At 32.7% G+C, this 19432-nt stretch overlaps 2 protein-coding genes across 2 annotated transcripts in view; both read right to left on the bottom strand.

The window, feature by feature from the left end:
• The window catches only part of LOC144844575 (tuftelin-interacting protein 11-like), a 120225-nt gene that overhangs the window by 58984 nt on the left and 41809 nt on the right, over positions 1–19432 (bottom strand). The window lies entirely within an intron of this gene.
• Positions 1314–18638, bottom strand: LOC144845140 (kinetochore protein spc24-like). Its single transcript, XM_078702298.1, has 6 exons — positions 18527–18638; positions 8805–8976; positions 8220–8361; positions 6990–7094; positions 3412–3488; positions 1314–3020 (listed from the first exon to the last, which is right to left on the bottom strand). The coding sequence occupies exons 2-6, from the start codon at positions 8962–8964 to the stop codon at positions 2914–2916; spliced, it is 591 nt and encodes a 196-aa protein (XP_078558424.1). The 5' UTR covers positions 8965–8976; positions 18527–18638; the 3' UTR covers positions 1314–2913.

Raw genomic sequence — 19432 nt, 5'->3', positions numbered from 1 at the left:
TGTGAATAAACAATTATTGCAAAAACTCAATACAATGTATATAAACACATTAACATTAACTCGATCAAAATTGTTTGGGCCTAGCAATAAATTTGATTTGAATTTTTTTTTTTAATTTGTGGGCAAAAAAGTCTCCCTTCTTTATTTAACATTTGTGGGTGTTATCACATTTGTGGGCGATGATCGCTTTCACATTTATGGCCGCTGTTTTCACATTTGTGGGTAATGCATTTTTACATTTGTGGTTGTTTTCACATTTGCGGGTGATGCGTTTTCACATTTGTGGTTGTTTTCACATTTGTGGGTAATACGTTTTCACATTTGTGGTTGTTTTCACATTTGTGGGCGTTTTCACATCTCTGGGTTCAACATGGCTTCCTTGACCTTAAGTTTGAAAGCGGAATCTGCAGAATCGGTGAAGCATTAGCGAGGGCCTTCCTCCGTTCTGAATCCTTCAAATGTTGAAAAATGTGAGAAGCCTTGTCTCTGAAATGTTCACGCACCCGCATTGATAACTGTCTATTGGTTTCACCAATATACATGGAATTACATCCCATACATTTCAATTTATATACAACACGAGAGCGGAACATATTGGACAGGGTCCTTAAGATTAAATTTTAAATGATTTGAATGCTAATTTAGTATTAACTCCTTTGCAATATTTACGTGTAATTTTATAGATTCTTTGTTGTGCGCATTTGGCAAACTGTAAGTAGGGTAATTTAAAATAAAAAACCTTATTTTGTTCAATAATCGACTCAACTGACGCAACATTGCAAGGAGAGAGAACATTATTTAGATATCTGTAAATATTGTCATTAATTATACTGAGGGGGAAACAGTTCTTACTTAAAATGGTTTTAAGAATGGAATTGTCATTGTTAAAGCTAGACCAGGAATTATTCAATTTGTCAATCAAAGTACGAACAAGCCCAATTTTGTAAGAAAAAGAAGTAAAACTGTAAACATTTTTATTATGAAAATTGTATGCGTTCGGATGGAGATGACATAGACATGACTTTTATGAAGGTTTACGTATTGTAATATTTCTCCTTTTAAAATTTGTTTTGTATTATTATGTTGCCAGATAGTTGTTTTAGATAACTGAATGTTAATTATAAAAATTTAACAGCAAATTTATTAATAAATATGATTTATATTTCGTTACATTTCTAACGTCGCGGACAGGACACTTTTGTCCAGGTTAAAAAATTGTATAATTTTGCTATTAAAAAATTTTTTTACATCAATGTAATCTTTTATTTACAAATCAAAATATAATTCATGAATAATACCACCAAACTTGCGAGTTAGGATGACTATAACGAGGCATTTAATAAAATATAATTCACTGTTTAAAAGTTTATGTCAAGTGAAAATATTAAATTTCATAAATATGAAATATTACTTATAAAATTAATTATTCAAAGAGTTATAAGGAGAAGCAATATTGTTAAATGTTATCAAAATACTTATTTACACTAATTTAAAAGTTATGCTTGACATATTACACAAGACTTCAAGATATTAACACATTTAAGGCGAATCTTTAAAAATTGGCGTTGGCGTTTGACGTCTGAATTTGTTAGTGGATCCAAGTTGCATCTGAAATTTTCTACTATCCTTGCTTTGATTTAATATTAGTGTAGGTCTACTTCTATTAAAATTCAATCTTAATTATTTAGTATCTGATTTATAAATGGTTCTTGCTTGCAAATTCACAAAGAATGATATCTACAAAGTGATGACCGCACACAATACTCCCATTCATACTGGTCATGTTGTTTTGGATTTAGGTATTGTTCTTTTGTGGACAGTTAACACCTTTGTACAGTACTTACCAGCCTACAGTACAAAAACACTTTTCTTTCTTCATTCTTAAAATAATGCCATCCCATTAAAAAAAAAAATGTCCCATCCGTAACATTCAATAAATTTTGATAGTAATGTTTAAAAAAAAAAAAAAGTTTTAAAAAACTTGTTTAAATCTTTTGCAATTTAATATCCTTAGGAGGAGTTGAAAATTAAGATTTAAAATTAAGAATTAAATAACAATTTTGGAGCCATTACTTCAATAAACACTTGAGTGAGGAAAAAACCCAATCGAAATGTCTCATTCTCAATTATGAAATGCAAGTATGAAATCAATAAACAATTTTAATAAAATACTTGATTATGAACAATTGGAGCTTACTGTGAAATAAAAAGTTAACTACAGTATATTTATGGGGGAAAATGTTAACAAGATGCATGATTTTATGAAATGAAAAGAATTTAAATTTCCAGTCCTTAAACAAAAATGTCATCAATATATTTTTGAATATGATATTTTCACCAAAAGTTTCAAAATATTTGTGTATAATGTATTACATTTTTTTTTTAAAGGATAAAACAAAATATCAAATTGTGGTATCAATACTTTTAACTGAAATGTAAAAAAAAACATAAAACTATTATTAAAATGTCGCGGATGGGACAATTATGAATTTTGAAATGTATATGAAATTTGATAAACAAAATATGTGTTATAAAATGCTTGACTATGTACAATAGGAACATAGAGTATATATCTGGCAAAAATGTTCATGGTTTGTGAAATAATTAGGATTTAAATGATAATATATGTCCCGTCCGTAACAAAAATGTCCCGTCCGTAACAATATATTTTTTAAATATATTTTCAAAAAATGTGTTCATAATGTATGAGATATAGTCCTCAGAAGGATAAAATGAAATATCAAGCTTTTTGCATCATTACACTATTGTTGCTAATATTTTTTGGGATGTGTTGAGGTTAAGACTAACAAAAATCTTGCCATAACCCTTTTGACGTATTTTCTTCGGAAAAAAAAACAGAATTATTTATTAGGAGAGCAATTTAGGGCTCTCCTGTATTTTAGGACTGATTATTTAAGATGCTGACTCTATCAGATCCCATAGATAATTAGTGATAAAAAATGAAGAATTTTGACGTGCATCCAGGAAAAATGGACGAACATCTTTGGCAGTTGATACATCTGAAAAATGGATTAAGGAAAATCTATACTTTGTGTAAATTTTGTTTTATCTTTTTATAATGATTTTGTGGCTATTGTACAGTAGGTTGTTCCTCTAAGCACAAATTCACCATGTCTATGCTTAATGTGAAAATCCCATACATTTTCAAGTGACGTCATTCACAAACACATTCTTATCTACTCCTGATTATAATTTGTGGTTTTATGCCTAGTAACTTTTTAAAACTATGGTATATATTAAAAAAGAACAACAATTAATATACAGTGTACAGTATACTATTGCAAAAATATAATTAGTATTTACCTGAATAAAAACCTTACCGTTTTTTACGGTTAAATACATTGTATGCATTATATAAATAATTATTAGTCTGTTACTATGTAAGGATACATCCTTTGATTTCCTCTGGCTCACAGTCATACTCCCAACAAATTTTAGAGATATTTTTGTATAAGCTGATAATGTATCTGAAAAGAAATTAATGAATAGGGCAGTTTATTTTAAAAAAAAAAAAAAAACCTCATAATTAATCTTATAATTTCAAATTACCACAGTGTGATTTTGATTTTGTATTTTTAATTGAAATAACTCATTTGTATTGTTAATGTTTACCTAATATTAATAAGCAATTGTAGTTTTGTAATATAGTAAGCAAAATATCATGTATTATTGTTATTTTCTACGCACCTTCATGTCGAAGTGTGCCACTAAAATTTTGTAAAAAGGGGTATGTTAATTAAAGTTATTATTAAATTGCCTGAACTATGCAAACCCTGCAAAACCCCTGAAAAATATTTGTTTTCATTGGTGCCACTAGACTAAAAAAAATACATAGAAAACAATTTTCTATGTCAAGATCCGTGTAGAGTGTCCCATATACAGTATACTTTTTGTTCAAATTAGTGTTACCATTATATAAAAATCAAATTTTTGCCATATCTCTACCAATACTACAGGCTAACCAATTTGGTGTCCAGACCTATGTTTTCATGGTCAAGGATCATTTTAAGACCAATTCTTTGTATACTAGAGGTAATTTTAAAACTTTTGCCATTGCCAATGATAACAAACAAACTTAAGAGCATTCATGTGTTTAATCACAGAGATATTATGGTTTAATTTAATCGATAGGTCTAATTAATTAAGTTTTTATGCAAATTAGCAATGCCATAATACAAATTTAAATGTTTCTCTATTGGCCACAACATGATCACCATGTTTTCAAAGCCAACAACTATTTAAGACCATTACATTTTTTTTGTCAATAAGAAGTTGTATCCGTTTTATGTAAATTAGTGCAAAGATAAACAATAATTGTATTTAAGATTTATCTATTGATTGATTTGGTTTAAATGGCTCTAATTTGCATAATATTAACACCCACATTTTTATTGTCAAAACTCAATCAATCAAACTTGCAATCATCTCATGAATGATTTTTGTCCATGAAAACTGTCAACATTTGTTAAGTTGTCGAGACATGGTAAAAAGTTGATTGACTGCTGCACTAATTTGCACACAATTAAACATACTTGATTATTGACACAATAAATTGAAAATTTTGAATAATCGTAGAATAATCTTTGATTTAGAAACACTTTTTTTTTGTTAAGGCATCTTTGATATTGGTGGAAAAAGAAAAGTTGATTTGTACAGTTGAACAGTATTATGGTAGCAGTAATTTGAATAAAATAACATCTGGTTATTGACACATATGATCTCACTCCGCGAATGGTCTTAAAATGATCTTTGACTATGAAAAAATGGGTTTAGATATTGGTCGAGTTGATTTTTAGTCGTGATATGGCAAAAAGATTGATTGATTTTTATATAATGGTGGTGGCACTGTGGAACGGGCAACACACTTAATTTCATACTAAATGTCTTACTAAATTTAAATTTAAATCCCATTTCATCGTATAAAATATCCATATAACGTTATAGAAGTCTAGGGCTGGAACAGAATATTTGTAAATTGACAGACTGCACCGTAAAATGTAACCAGCAGATACCAATACCATGCACAATGTCAGCATATTTTTTTGTAGATATGCTTCTGAGCATGTGAATTTCTGACTAACTAGTTGCTTGTGGTGCGTCATGAGAGGCCAACACACACTGTGTTCAGGAAAAACCTGTCATATGGGTCGTCGATTTGTCCATAATTATTGCGTTTTGCCAGGGGTTTTCAATAATTTACGGCCAAATAATAATTTTGCGTATAGTTTTGCACTTCCGTATAGTACCATATTTAATAATAATAATATACCACATTTATACAGCGCCCTTTTCATGAAAAAACATGCTCGAAGGCGCTTTACATAGATACATAAAAAACAGACAACAAGTTACATAGATACATAGATATATAAAATTATGGATACATTTTAAAATAAATCTATTTAAAAGGGTATAGTTAAATTTATATTCAGTTTCATATATAAATTTGGCTTATCATATACCGTTATTATAAAATCATTAAAACACTTAAATACAACATTAAAAAGTTTGACAAATTAGATTAGACTAGATGACCTGTGCATCTAGGTCGTGCACACAGATGGTTCTCGAATACACAGTAATTTTCAGCGTTAAAAAAATGGTGATTTCAGGAAGGAATAAATAGACACGGTGATTTATGTACTCAACTAAAATTAGCACCCTAAGAATTACTTCTGAGATAACAGTGTGCCTAAAATGTTGTGCACCCTGTGGTTTAATGTGTTTACACACACAGCAGGGATTGTCTAAGGTCATGCATCTGTCCTGTAACTAATTTGAAATCAATTTTGGTAATTTTTCCAGTCAGTCTATGTACATAAAATAAATTCCCTATAATGATTTAGTTCATTAGAATAGTTCCCGAATGAAAACATCGGTGGTGTATTAAGCATTTTATGAAGTAGAGATGTTTTTTTTGTTTAAAAACAGTGGCTGTTCCGTCTTAGTTGCCTATCCCCTCTGCTATTTGTTTACTTTTGTTCCATAATAGTGGTGAATCATATGAAATGTGCTGGTAATAATCTGAAAGTGCTTTAATTAGTATTAATGTACTTAAATAAATGCAAATCAAAGTTATATTATGTTAAATTTATAACGAAAGAAGTAAAACCCATAAATTATTATTTATTAAAAATGTAGAATACATGTTGTTATATGTGGCTCTCTAACATAAATGGAATAATCCAAATGAAATCGCCAAAACATGTGTGTGCTCATGGAGGAAGAAATATCCACGGTGTACTGCATGATTGTTGCATGGATTGGAATGGACATATGATTTTCAATCATCATTGTTGTTATAGAATCTCATCCCCAAAAAAAAAGGATTTTAGGATACGATTGTTTATCGCACCATAATAAATTAAAAATGGAGTGTAGTTTGTTACAGTACGCCCAAGTCTGGGATTCAAAGTAACTAGGCCTAGATATGGTACTGTACATTCATTGTGAAAATAATCTACCTAGCTTAATCCCTAAATTGCATTATTTTAATAATCTACTCTAGATAGTATATCAACTCCCTGGTACAGTATAGGCCTAAGCTTGAAATGGTCAAATGGAAATACTATGTGAATAAGATGCAGAGTTAGAGGGTGCCAACAAAACATTCAACAGCCTAATAAATGTGTATACAACAATGGGCTAAAATCTGTAAATACTGCATCAATTTTATCCATTCAAAAACTAAATTAATGTGCTTCTTGCTAAAAAAAATGTATAGCCAGAGTTGTTTTCCAAGAGATTATCATAACATTACGCACTCAATTATCTATTGATAATAATAATTTACTTTTTTATCAACCCCGAAACAAGTTCTAAAAGTACTGGGATGGTGTCCGGCGGGGATAGTTTCACCATGTAGTTTAAGTTCTATTTATTTGTTGTTAGCCGAAAATGTTCAATTCATTTCAATGTAAATGTTTTTTCATATAATTTAAAATTACATGCTACAATTAAATACCAACCTTGTTTTTGGCAGTACCTCTGTTGTTTCCTCTGTAACTTTTTCTTTATGTAAGACTAGATTCTCTTTTTCTTCCCTTTTTTTTTGTACAGCTTCTTGCACTGATGTGTATTTAAGTTAAGATTGTGTAATTGAACAAATGTTATGATCATAGATAGATAAAAACTAATGTTAGCCATAACTACTGTATAACCATTCCAAAGTTAAAACAAATGCATACAGTATTCAATCAGAGCAATCCTTTACGATGTAGGTCTAGCTAGCTAGGCCTACTGTACAAAGAAATTGATGAAGGCCAAGGCAGTAGTATGGACATAGACTCCTTAAATTATCTAGGCTTAGGTCTAGTACAGTAGGTCAGCTAGCAAGCAGGAAATACCTCACTGAAATGTACAGTAGAACCTCCATTTTACGTACGGTACGGGACCGAAAGGCGTACGTAAAACAAGGGATTCGTAAATCCAGGTTGACCTTAAATTGACCCCCAAATACGTAGATCGTAGCTAAAAAGGCTGCCGTGTTTGCCTACAGCATGCAGATGGTCACTAGCTTAGCTAGCTAGGCCCTTCTTAGACTAATCTAGGCCAGGCTAGCAGGCCTAGCAAGATGAGAGGCCTAGAAAAGTACAGGGCGCTACTGCAGTTTCGCACCACACCGTTATATCTGCGATTTAGTTTAAATAAAGTGGTATAAATAAAATATCAATGTTCTTGTACAGTATTTTCTATCAAAAAACAGTCACTGCTGTAGGGGAATGCACATGAGTTCCTCACACAGCCATGGCTTTGTGCTTTCTTGTTTTAAAATTGCGCCCTCAATGTAAGAAAATGATGACGTCATCGGTAATTTTAAGCGTACGTAAAATCAAGGGAACGTAAAATCAGGGTACGTAAAACGAATTTTCTACTGTACTGGCAGTACAGAACAATGGGCCAATAAACATCCGGCATTCAATGGGTTAAACAATTTTATAACTTTTAATTCAGACGATTTCAGAGAAATTACTCTATTTTTGGTGAAAATTTGTTTTTTAAAAAAAAATTGAAAACATTTTTTTTTTGGTTTTCTTTCAATAAAAAGACAAAATAAATGGTTACATTCAACAAAAAACCCATTGATTTAAATTACATTTATAATAAAAATTTTTTCCGATGCAATTTTTACGTGACATTAAAATGGCATATTTTTTCAGGGGGACAATCTATTTTTAAAATAAAATCATGAAGGATATTTTAAACCCTGTTCAGCAGCAGATTTCTGCATTGAAACTTGCTTAATCTCTAATTCAATTCCAGCCTTTTCTTTCTGGTATTCTGCATTGCTTTCTTCGTCGACAATGCTACGTTCTCGTTCTTCCTTCAATGCTAATAACTCTGCAATACAAAAATACTAGATAGTTTGCAGCAATATATAGCTTGGTTTTCTACACAAATAGCACACTCAGACCTCTGTCATTTATAAAGAGAATGAGAGATGTGGTAATTAAACTAGAGGTCAAACACACATTTACTTTCTCATTTTTCCTTTAATAAACAAACATCATCAGCATACTATATTAGGAATAAATCCCTAGGACCTACTCAATATTTCTGTTTTTCTCTTCAAATGGTATACTGTATAACACCTACAACACTACAGTAATATCAGCTTAGCATTAAAAAAAATAGTGATATAATTATTTGTGTTCACTAGTAAATTGTTGGGCCTTGAATATAAAATTGCATGGTAATTCTTTTAGCTGATTATTTTTAGTCAGATTTTTTGCCCAACTCTTAACTCTGTATCAAGGACTACATTTAAAAAAAAATTAAAATACCTTTGATATCATCTTTGATCTGTTGTTCTTGGGCTTGTCTTCGAGCTTCCATTTTTTGCCAAATTTGTGAAGTCAGTCTTAGTTTTTCACAATCTTCTTGATTGTTAAGACATTTTATCACCTCTGTTATAATTTCTTCTCCTTCTCTACAATCATTCATGTTGAGTATGTACTACAATTATAGAAGATAAATTTCAACTTAAATTATGTACAGTAGTTTGTGGTATTTAAAGTACAGCTCCACTCAGACTTTCTCAGCTTATATTATGTTTAAGCATGTTAAATTGAAAGTGATACACAACAAAAACAGGGAAAATATGGCAATATTTTCCAAAAACTCATTTCTAAAAAATCGGTCAGAAAATAGTGTTTTTTAATACATTACACTTTTTCAGTAACTTAGGAGTTATTAGTTTACAATACGTCACAAAATGCGTTACACTTGGTGAACGCGTTTGTGTAATTTCTCCCCTTTGGTAAATTATAAGTGTCGAAAAATGGTGAATCAATTTTATACAGACAATAAATGCAATTTGTTTAGGCCCAAGTAATATTTCAGATAAAAATGTCAGTATGTTTTACATGTAACATCACGATTTGCACTGTACAACAGCATAATCTTAAGATGTATTGTCCCTTGAAACACAAAAAATGAAGGTCAAAATATTCTAAATTTAAATTGGCCATATCAAAGTAATATTAAAGTTGATCACTTTAAGTCGAAAATTTGAGCCAAATACAACAAGTTTACGTAATTAACAGGTAAATTAGTTTTATAACATTTCGTCTGGAAAATCGTCGCGAGCGAAAGTAAACAAAGATTTCAAACCACGAGTATGCATTATGCATGATATGCTAAGGATTGTTTACAACTCGTCACGGTTGAGAAGGTGTTTTCACACAGATCGCGAGGAAGTTTTATGATTAATGCATACAGAGTAGCCAAACAAGCGCGTTGCATTATGAGATATGTTTTGATCGAAAACTTTGACTGGAAGTCAAAGTTATTTTTTGAACAAAACAACGTCTGTACAGTATTTCAGTTAAATGATTTTTTTTTTTGACTAATTTTTGGTGAAAGTTAATAAGTATTATGATACTTCAAAATGACCCACTTTTTTCAAAATCTTTTTTTTGGAATTAGTCAAAGGGACAATACATCTTTAATTAACTTGCTTTTTAAGCTAGTTCTAGCTAGGCCGTCTACTAAGCCTAGCTAACTAGGCTTGAATTCATATGATGCCTATGTATTCATGGGTTGTTTTCATTAGTACTAGTAGTCATATCGTGTCAAATTTTTACTTTTACAAAAGTGTCCAAACTGTTCACAAGTTGTCTGTGGTTATAGTTTGCATCCGTGGTATGCGCCATATTTTAAAATCTGAACGACAGTCTTCAACTTTCGATAAACAATAATTGTTATAGCGACACACATCAAATGACTGCATGCTTGATTGGCATATCGAGCACTTTACAATTTAACATGTCTCTCGAACATAGCAGAGTGAAAATAATATTTTGTCACAATCCCTATTTACTATTTAGCAGGTAGCGGGACGATTCTGGCCTGAGAGGATTCGGCCTTGGTGTGATTCGGTCACCTATAGCGCGTGGTCAGTTTCAGCAGCAACGGACAGACTTCTCTCTGAGCGGCGTGCCAAAGACATTTTTGACATTCTATTCTCTAGGAAATTAACATGTGTACCTCTCTCGCAAATAAAGTGAACAGCGATGGCCAGGAAAAGTTCAATAACTGATGATATTCCGATCAAATAACATGCCGCAAAGAAAACAATTTCGAGAGAATTCTAGAGCACGTGTGAAAAAGAATTTGATCTAACTCGGCCCTAAACCATCTCGGCCAAAGTCAAGTCGGCCACTAGTCAAGTCGGCTCCAAGTCAAGTCGGCCCCACATCAACTCGGCCCCAAGTCAACTCGGCCCCAAGTCAACTTGGCCTCGAGTCATCTCGGCCTCACGTCAACTCGGCCAAAAACTAATCGGTCAACTCGGCCCCAATAAAGTATGGAACGCAAAAAGTGAAGAGAATTGATAAAATAATAAAATAATTTTAAATATATTATTTTTTATAAACATTTTTATTTTACTGTTATCTAATAATATCTATCATTCATTCTGGGAACATCCTTGTAATGTATCAAAATATATAGCCTAGGTCGGACTATCATATACTGAAACTGTACATCACAACTATTAATATAGATAAATACTACTTATCAATTAAACGAAAAATGACAGAGTGTGTTATAATTTATATTGAATTTTCTGTTTTATTTTGTCAAGGCCTATGTGTAGGCCTAACCTTACTAATCCTGCCATTTTAACTATTAGCACTTTTTGCGTTCCATACTTTAATGTAGTCGAGTTGACCGATTAGTATTTGGCCGAGTTGACGTGAGACAGAGTTGTTTGAGGCCGAGATAACGTGAGGCCGAGTTCACTTGAGGCCGACTTGGCTTGGGGCCGAGTTGACTTTGGGCCGACTTGACGTGGGGCCGACTTGACTTTGGCCGAGACGGTTTAGGGCCGAGTTGCACCCGTGAAAAAGACTTACGTCCGACAATCGTAATACAAGGCCTAAAATTAAACTTTAGATAATATGCTTAGCCCTAACCTAGAGGCCTATATGTAGAAAATAATTTAATCAATTTTGATATAATAATAATTGGTGTAATATTAATAATGATACACTATTCCTGTTTTAGTAGGCTAGGTATATACGAACGATTTTTATTATTGTTGTCTATACTAAATAAACCTGGCGCTAGATTCCTTCGCTTGTATTTTGACTCCAAATTTGATAACTAACTTTATCGTGTGAATACCACACCTTAGAAGTATGCCTCATAAGTACTTTAATGAAGAAGAATCACATATAAAGTAACAAATCCTTAAATTAATGATTTTACAGACATGTTTATCGCACACTGTTCGCGAATTTCACTTATTCAATGTTCAATATTTTTGTCTCTATGAAGCGCCAAAAGAGCAACGATAATAGAGGACTAAAACTCAGTGGAATGCGTTCAATTTCTAATGCATTTATTGGTGAAATACATGTAAAATAAAAATGCTGTAAGTGTAATATGTTACTGCTGATACTGTTCTGTTCTCAAAGAATAATAATCGATCCTAAATCAACATCACTACCTAGCCTAGACCTGGGACAACCTACTGAGGATATTATGATGAATTTTTCTTTTTTATTCTTAAAAAAGTTAACGAAACCATGTACAGTATCAACAGTAACATTTTTTCTCTAATGAAATTGAATGTGATTTCACCAAATAATGCATTAATTCTTGATCCACAGAGTTTTTAGCCCTCTAATAATTTTGCTCTTTAAGCATTCCATAGAAACCAAAATATTGAACATTGAGATGGGAAATTCATGAACAGTATGCAAGAAAAACGTCTGTAATTTAAAGGATTTATTGTTACTTTTATGTGATTTTTCTTCATTAAAGTACTAATTCTAAGGTGTGGTATTCAGGATAAAGTTTCGAGTTAAAATACAAGGCGGGTGCGAAAGGTGATGCCTCGCACTTTTGGGAAATGATAAAATGATGCCTCGGATTTTTTTATGATGGTAAAACGATGCCTCGCATAAATTTCTGACTAGCCTCGCTTGCCTTGCACTTTCTTACTACCTACAAACTTCACTGCTGTATAAGGCTATTATTAGTATTATCAGCCCAGTTTGGCCATGCACCATCGGCGGTACATACCTAGACTCTAGTTAGACCTAGCTTTATTGAATAATTTGTCCTTTCATATGGGCAAAACAGAATTTATTATTTTTTGCTCCAAATCTAAAACGAAGTATACTAAGAATGCTTCTATCAAAATTTGTAATGCAACTACCAAAGCCAACAAATCTGTAGTTTATCTGGGCCTTGAGATTATTGGCATCTGCATTGGCTCTATGTCTGATAGCTGATAGACTATTGCTGTTGCTCTTGGTATTGTGGTATTTCTAAATTGTCTGTCGCTAAACGCCAATGTGTCCAAAATAAGGTTATAAGATTTGTCCTAGGAAAGGGACCACGATATCACCTTTCTGCCTCTGACTTTAAACTGGCTGGTTATCTAAATATTATAAATAGGATTAAGCTACTTCAACTTAATCATATCTTTAATTTAAAGCATGATATCTCCCCTGTGTATATGTGTGAAAACTTTGTGAAAGTTTCTGAAAGACATCACCATTATACAAGGGGTAGTATGCACGATTTTGTTATTATTCATAAAAAAATCTAGTTGCATTGCTTCTACATTTTTTTATAATAGCAAAATTTTCTGGAATAGTTTGCCTCAGAATATTAAAGAATTAATACATAAGTCCACTTTCAAGCTGCATATTAAGAAAATCCTCAAAGAGCGAACTGATTAAATATGACTTTTTCCGCCTATTTCTGGCTTTTGTTTATCCGCTTCTTGCTGTCCAATTGTTTCTTTTTCTTTCTGGACTCCTCAGGATACAAACCTCCGGGTTTAGAGGGTTATCCATTGCTCCTACCCGTTTCTTGTTTGTCTTCTTTCTGTGTTCCCTGTCCTTTGTCTTTTTCTTCTTTTTTCACCTTGGGTGTTGCGTCCCTTTTGCTGTAGGTTTTCTCTTGTTTTTGTTCCTGCTTTTTTTCTTTTTTCTTGATTCATGTTTCGTCTTTTTTTTAGTTGTCTCCGGACTGTCTTAGCTTGTATTTTTATATTGGTTTGATTTTGTTATATTTAAGTTTGTGACTTTTTGATGTTCTTTTTTTATTTTTTATACTATTATGAGCAAAAAATAATAAACAAACAAACAATATAGCCACGGCTTTCTCAGATCTTGTTAATTTTACATTTTAAGCTCTGTCTACACTACCAAACTAGTTTGACAAAAAAGTGTGATGTGCCCAAAAATGGTAATGATATACCCAAATATGGTAGTGATATGACATCATCATGTCCATGACCATGTCATGTATGAGAACATCACAATTTGTTGTCACATAAAGTTTGCCAGTGTAGCCACATTAAGTAATAATCTCATAATCACATTATTACACTGTAAATTAACATGATAAATAGGGTCACATCCAGAATGTTTTAATATACTTTTCTCCCGTCAAAAACAACATGGCGACGATAACAGATCGCCAGCTGCAGCAGCAGTGTTGTGAAAAATGCCACACGATCGGAAAAGCATCTATTTACGCAAAATTGTGCAATATACTCAATAAAAAAACCAGAAATAGAAAGATCTGGAAAAATTACATAAAAAAACATTTAAGATTTTTTTTAGTGAAGACATTTTTTAGTATTATTCAAATTTACAGTACATATTTTCAAAAGCTAGACAGAACGCTTGGCAGCCAAAAGCCTGTTTAGACTAATGGACAATACCAAACAATAAGTAGATAAACTATGCATTTTCTTACATTACAGAAAACAAAAAGAAAATTATAAAAGTTTTCATTCTATAATTACAGAATAATCATAAAAACCTAGATTTGAACTCGTCAATTTGACGAGTTAGTTATCCATACAACAAACGTCACAGGCACGTACATGAAAAAGATTAGACCAATATGACCATAAGAATATAATATGTTTTTACTGTTAGTACTGAATTCTGTCTATTTTGTGTCATAGTATAATATCAGTATATAACACCCAACACCAGTATCTCGCTATACTCACCAACCTCCACCTCACACTCTTTTTTAAAAACAAATTCTTCACAGGACAAATTTCAATTTAAATTTAGCTTCAAAATGAGAGGGATATAGATATGAATTCATTCAACCTGCCTGAGTGACTCCAAGGTCACCAATGGTTTGGAATAGGGTTATTGAAGTAGTCATTTTAAAACTTAATAATTTTCAATAAAAACAAACTAAAATTTCAAAAGATCACTAAATATTTGCTTTTAATAATCAGTATTTATTCTTCAACTACAGTTTAAGTTAAAAAAAATCAAGCTAAGATACATAATTTGATAGAAATACAGATCTATACAGTTTATCAACAGTGTTGAACACATTTTTTGGTTTTTATGTTGTGACATCATACTGCAGAACTCTATACATAGCTATGATAGGCCTATGGTATGTTGTAAACTGTATAAATGAATAGGTGTCATATTGGCTGATAATTCATTCATCCATTCAACCTTTATTTCGGGAAAAAAAAGTAATTCTCCATAACTCAAGAACAAATTAATGTCTACATTATTGTAAATATAAAGGAAACAAAAATATATATATATATACAGTACTGTCTGCAGATTGGATATATATATATAGATCCAAAGGCAAATTACTGAAAAAATGACAATGCTGTTGGTATCAGTGCTGGATCTCAATGGAGATACAAAAAAAACAGCGAAAAGCTAAATCAAAACGATAAAGTAAAACAACCAGAAAAGTTAGCAGATATAGATATAGATATATAAAAAAAAAAAAAAAACCCTACGCCACATAGTCACATGGTTAAAACAATCTTCATCCATCTACCATGTAGATTGGATGAAGGACACTGCATGACCTAGGTTTATTAGGGAGCAGGCGTAAGGCATTGTTGAAGCACACCTTTATTGCTTCCATAGATTTTACATTAAAATTTGCCCACAGAGAAGCACAGTATAAGTTATTACAATATGTTTTAAAACAAAAAACACTTTATGTTTTTAGAGCATTTTAAAATACAAATTGAAATATCTAATTTTGATACTGCAGCCGCCCCCAGCCTTCTTTCTCCTCTCACCATCCCAGCTACAATCCTCCTCTGGACAGTTCAAATTTAGTAACTTTTCCTAGTACAATCCCAATCATGTTATACTTAATTACGCCAGTATTTCCGCCCTTCCTTCTCCCTCCCAACACACCCTAGATACTGGGTGATGTGTTTTAGACGTTTCTAGTACAAATTATGTTAGCCATCACTGCCAACCCATAATTCTTCAGTGGCAGTTTTCAAATGTAGTTTAAAACATTTCCAGTACAGCTCCGGTCAAAACCCCTTCCCATGGATAATTAAAATACTTTAACAATTTTCTACTACAATTCTAGTCAAATTGATGGCCTACTACCACTAGCCTAAGCAAAATGTCCACTATCCTCTCAACCCCAACTCCCACATCCTATCTCCGCACCCCCTCTCCCACTAAATCTCCTTTTTGAATTATAGTAGTAGTAGTAGTCTCCGGTACAATTGCGGTCATTTTGATATATGTATGCAGTGGGAAAGCCACTTCGCGTTTTGACCGTTAAATTGTGTAAAATCGACTTACTTCCACATTGACGATTTTGAAGCGCCACCTATCGTTAAAAACTGAAACCACGATTTTGCGTCGCCTAGCTAATAAGTGCTGCTTTATTTTAAGCTCTCATGAATATTTAAGAACCGCTCAACATTTCCTATTATGGTAAAAGTATTTCCTAATAAGTATAATTGAATAACCAATCGGTTTCCTTCAAAGAAACCGAAGCTAATACAATACATTCCCTATTTAAAGTTTGTCCAACTGTTAGTTATGGAGTTATATGATATGTAGGTCAAAGGTAAAAAATGCCAAAAATCATACTTCCAGCCATTTTTGGACAAACTTTTCCATTAGAACGAATATTAATATGCATCTCCTAAATAATTTGACACTAAAATTATTTCATTTAATCTAAGCGTTGCAAAGATATGACCATTTTGTTTTCAATGGGTCAAAACATTCAAATTGAGGTCAGAGGTCAAAGATGAATTTTAGAAATTTGACAACATGGGTTTTTATAACCAGCATGATTCAAATATTCATAAAACACAATGTTTACACTTTCCCCATGATCTGCACATGAAGGCACTTTTTTTGACATAGGGATCTGGACTAAAATGTTGAATTACAAATATAATATGTATATTATGTTTCAGAGGATTCATATAGGTGAATTACAATACAATGTTTTATGTTGAATGCAAACCTAGGCCTACACTATATACTCTTAAAGCCCCCTTCCCTACGTTTTTTAGATCTAATTTAAGATCACAAACTATATTTAATGTAAAAATAATACTACATGGTCCTATTGCGATAAGTTTTTTCGTCTTTAAACGGTTAAAAATGTGAAAAATAAGTCGATTCTAATAATTATAGCGGCCCGCTATAAATCCCAAAATGCATTGCGCGCGGATTGATATTTTTGTTTTTCACCTATAATTCGCCCACTTTTCGATCGATCGTGAGGCCAAAACAAATGGAAGACTCCTAACTTTTCAGCGAAAATACCGGGTTTTCCCCAATTTGTATCAACGGAGTCTGGCAAAAATAAAAGACAATTAATGCAGCAACTATACAACGTCAGGCTAGGTATATAGCTAGCGTACGATGTTCGTACGTTACCGATGTTTACCAGCTAGGCCTACAAAACTCAGCCTAGCTAGGCTAGGCCTAAGACCGTCCACGAGAGGTCGATCGCCGCGAGCTACTTAGGTAGTGCATTGTTTCTCACTTTTTATCATAATTTACCATAAAACGTACATTTAAGACAAGGAATGACATGGTTTAATGTTTTTAAAGTGATATATATGTATTATTTTCCAAAAAACGTCCAAAATTGCAGTGAAGGGGTCTTTAAGTTATGTTATTGTCATGTGGTAGACCTTAAAAATTGAATATTTACTGTTAGGCCTATATTATATTTTATAAATACTGTATTAAATTTATACAGTAGTTTGTAATATGTTTCTTAAAAAATGAATAAATAATTTGTTATTCAAATTAATTGCTTGTTTGTTCATCAATAAAAAAAAATGTAAGCAAGTAGGCCTAGCCTAGTAGGCCTAGGCTAGGCCTATATTAATATTACAGCAGTTCTTGTTAGCTGCTTATTTCAGCTCATATATTAATATTAGCTAGGCCCGACGCGCCCGATATGAGCGCTAGGCATACAATCTTTGTAAATTATTAATAACAAAGATTGTGTAGGCCTATGACCTATCCTAACCCTAGTTAGGTCGGATTCCCGTTAGGTCTAGGCCTAGGCTAGCCTACTAGCGTAGGCCTAGGCGGTTCAGGGACGATTCGGCCCTAAGACGATTCGGCCCGGGACTATTCGGCCCACTTTTGGTGGGACGATTCGGCCCACTTTTGGGCCGAAACATCCCACTTTGTGGGCCGAAACGTCTCATTTTAGACCAAATTCATATTCATTTTTTTTTTATTTATCAAGTTTTTAAAGGTGTTTAACAATCCGTATTTTATTGATATTGACAAAGTTGATATAATATATATAATAAATTACTAAAAAAACGTAATTTTATATTCAATTTATTACTTCGAAAACCTTGTTTATTTCGTGCATTCGCCAAGCGGCCAACAGAGGGCGTAACTAAAAAATGATTATTTTCGACAATGTTTTAAAAATGTTTGCTTTATTGCATCTTTATCCTTAGTAGTGCTACCCCATAGTCTCTCTGAAAATAAAGTTTGGGGACAAAAGCTTATTTTATGCTTATAAATGCATATCAAAGCCGATAAATGTAAGTGTGCCGAATCGTCTCAGGGCCGAATCGTCCCGGGCCGAATCGTCTCAGGGCCGAATCGTCCCGTTACCGGCCTAGGCCTAGGCTATCTTTGATAATAAAACAGTCTTTGGCTACACCATGCATAATCAATGTTACTCCACGGTATTCATTTAACTTTATATATCAACATATTTTGAGGTTACTTACGATTCCTTTACAAATATCTGCAAACTTGGTAACAGTTTCTGCTTCTGTAACCTCTTTTTGTACGACCTCTTTGCCAACTTCGTGTTGCCAGCGATAAAATTTAAATTATGCCGTAGCCTGTCTCTCAAATAATGCCAGATTGGGAAAAAAAATACCAAATCCCCAAAATGTGGCCCTAATTAAAAAAATTGACACAAAGTGGGCCAAAACTTTTATCCCATGTCGTTACAAATTTATATTTTTAGTTTTGTGTGTAATAATTCCAAATCATGGTTGCAAAATTGGGAAAAATAGAGCTGCTCGATGGCTGGAAATGGCACTTAATTTCAAATGAAATAATTAATATATTTATTAGTGCCTCCAGGATCTCAGCCCACCATGTTCCGAAAATGGCACTTAAAGTTATAATTTAAAAAATAGGAAAGAGAAAATTATATTAGTATCTCCAGGACCTCAGCCCCAATTATGGGGGTGTTGAGGTAAGAAAAATAGAGCTGCTCGATGGCCGGAAATAAGAGTCTAGTGACCTCGGCCCACCATGGTCACTGGGGCTGAGGTAAGAACATTTGTTGGAACAAGGACATACATGGCTGCAGTCGCGTGCTAAACTTAGTGTTTACCGACCAACCGACCGACATAGTGAGCTGTAGAGTCGCGTTGCACGCGACTAAAAATAGGGCTGATACGATGCAAATGGAACTGAATTTGAAATATGGAAAACAAATTCTCTAGGAGAAAATGTTTTTGGTTATAACCCCTTGTTATTGTCAGGATCTTTTTTTTTTCTTATCTTTTCTTATTCTTCTTTCTTTCCACGAATTTTGCTGTGCGTGTATCTCCCAATCTTCTCAGCATAACATTGTATAACTATATCAGAAGATTGACCTGTATCTGAAGATTTCGTAA

Source organism: Antedon bifida, chromosome 1 (assembly GCF_963402885.1).
Source record: "Antedon bifida chromosome 1, ecAntBifi1.1, whole genome shotgun sequence".
Lineage (NCBI taxonomy): Eukaryota > Metazoa > Echinodermata > Crinoidea > Comatulida > Antedonidae > Antedon > Antedon bifida.
Note: the sequence above shows the minus strand (reverse complement) of the source record. Positions and strands in the feature narration are given on the sequence as shown.

What these genes read in the sequence shown, in the direction of transcription:
- LOC144845140 (XM_078702298.1), bottom strand. Translation starts at nt 8,964, where the DNA reads ATGAATGATTGTAGAGAAGGAGAAGAAATTATAACAGAGGTGATAAAA. An exon ending in GATCAAAGATGATATCAAAG is followed by an intron (nt 8,362 to 8,804) that starts GTATTTTAATTT and finishes TTTGTATTGCAG; the next exon opens with AGTTATTAGCATTGAAGGAA. An exon ending in GAGGTACTGCCAAAAACAAG is followed by an intron (nt 3,489 to 6,989) that starts GTTGGTATTTAA and finishes ATTTCTTTTCAG; the next exon opens with ATACATTATCAGCTTATACA.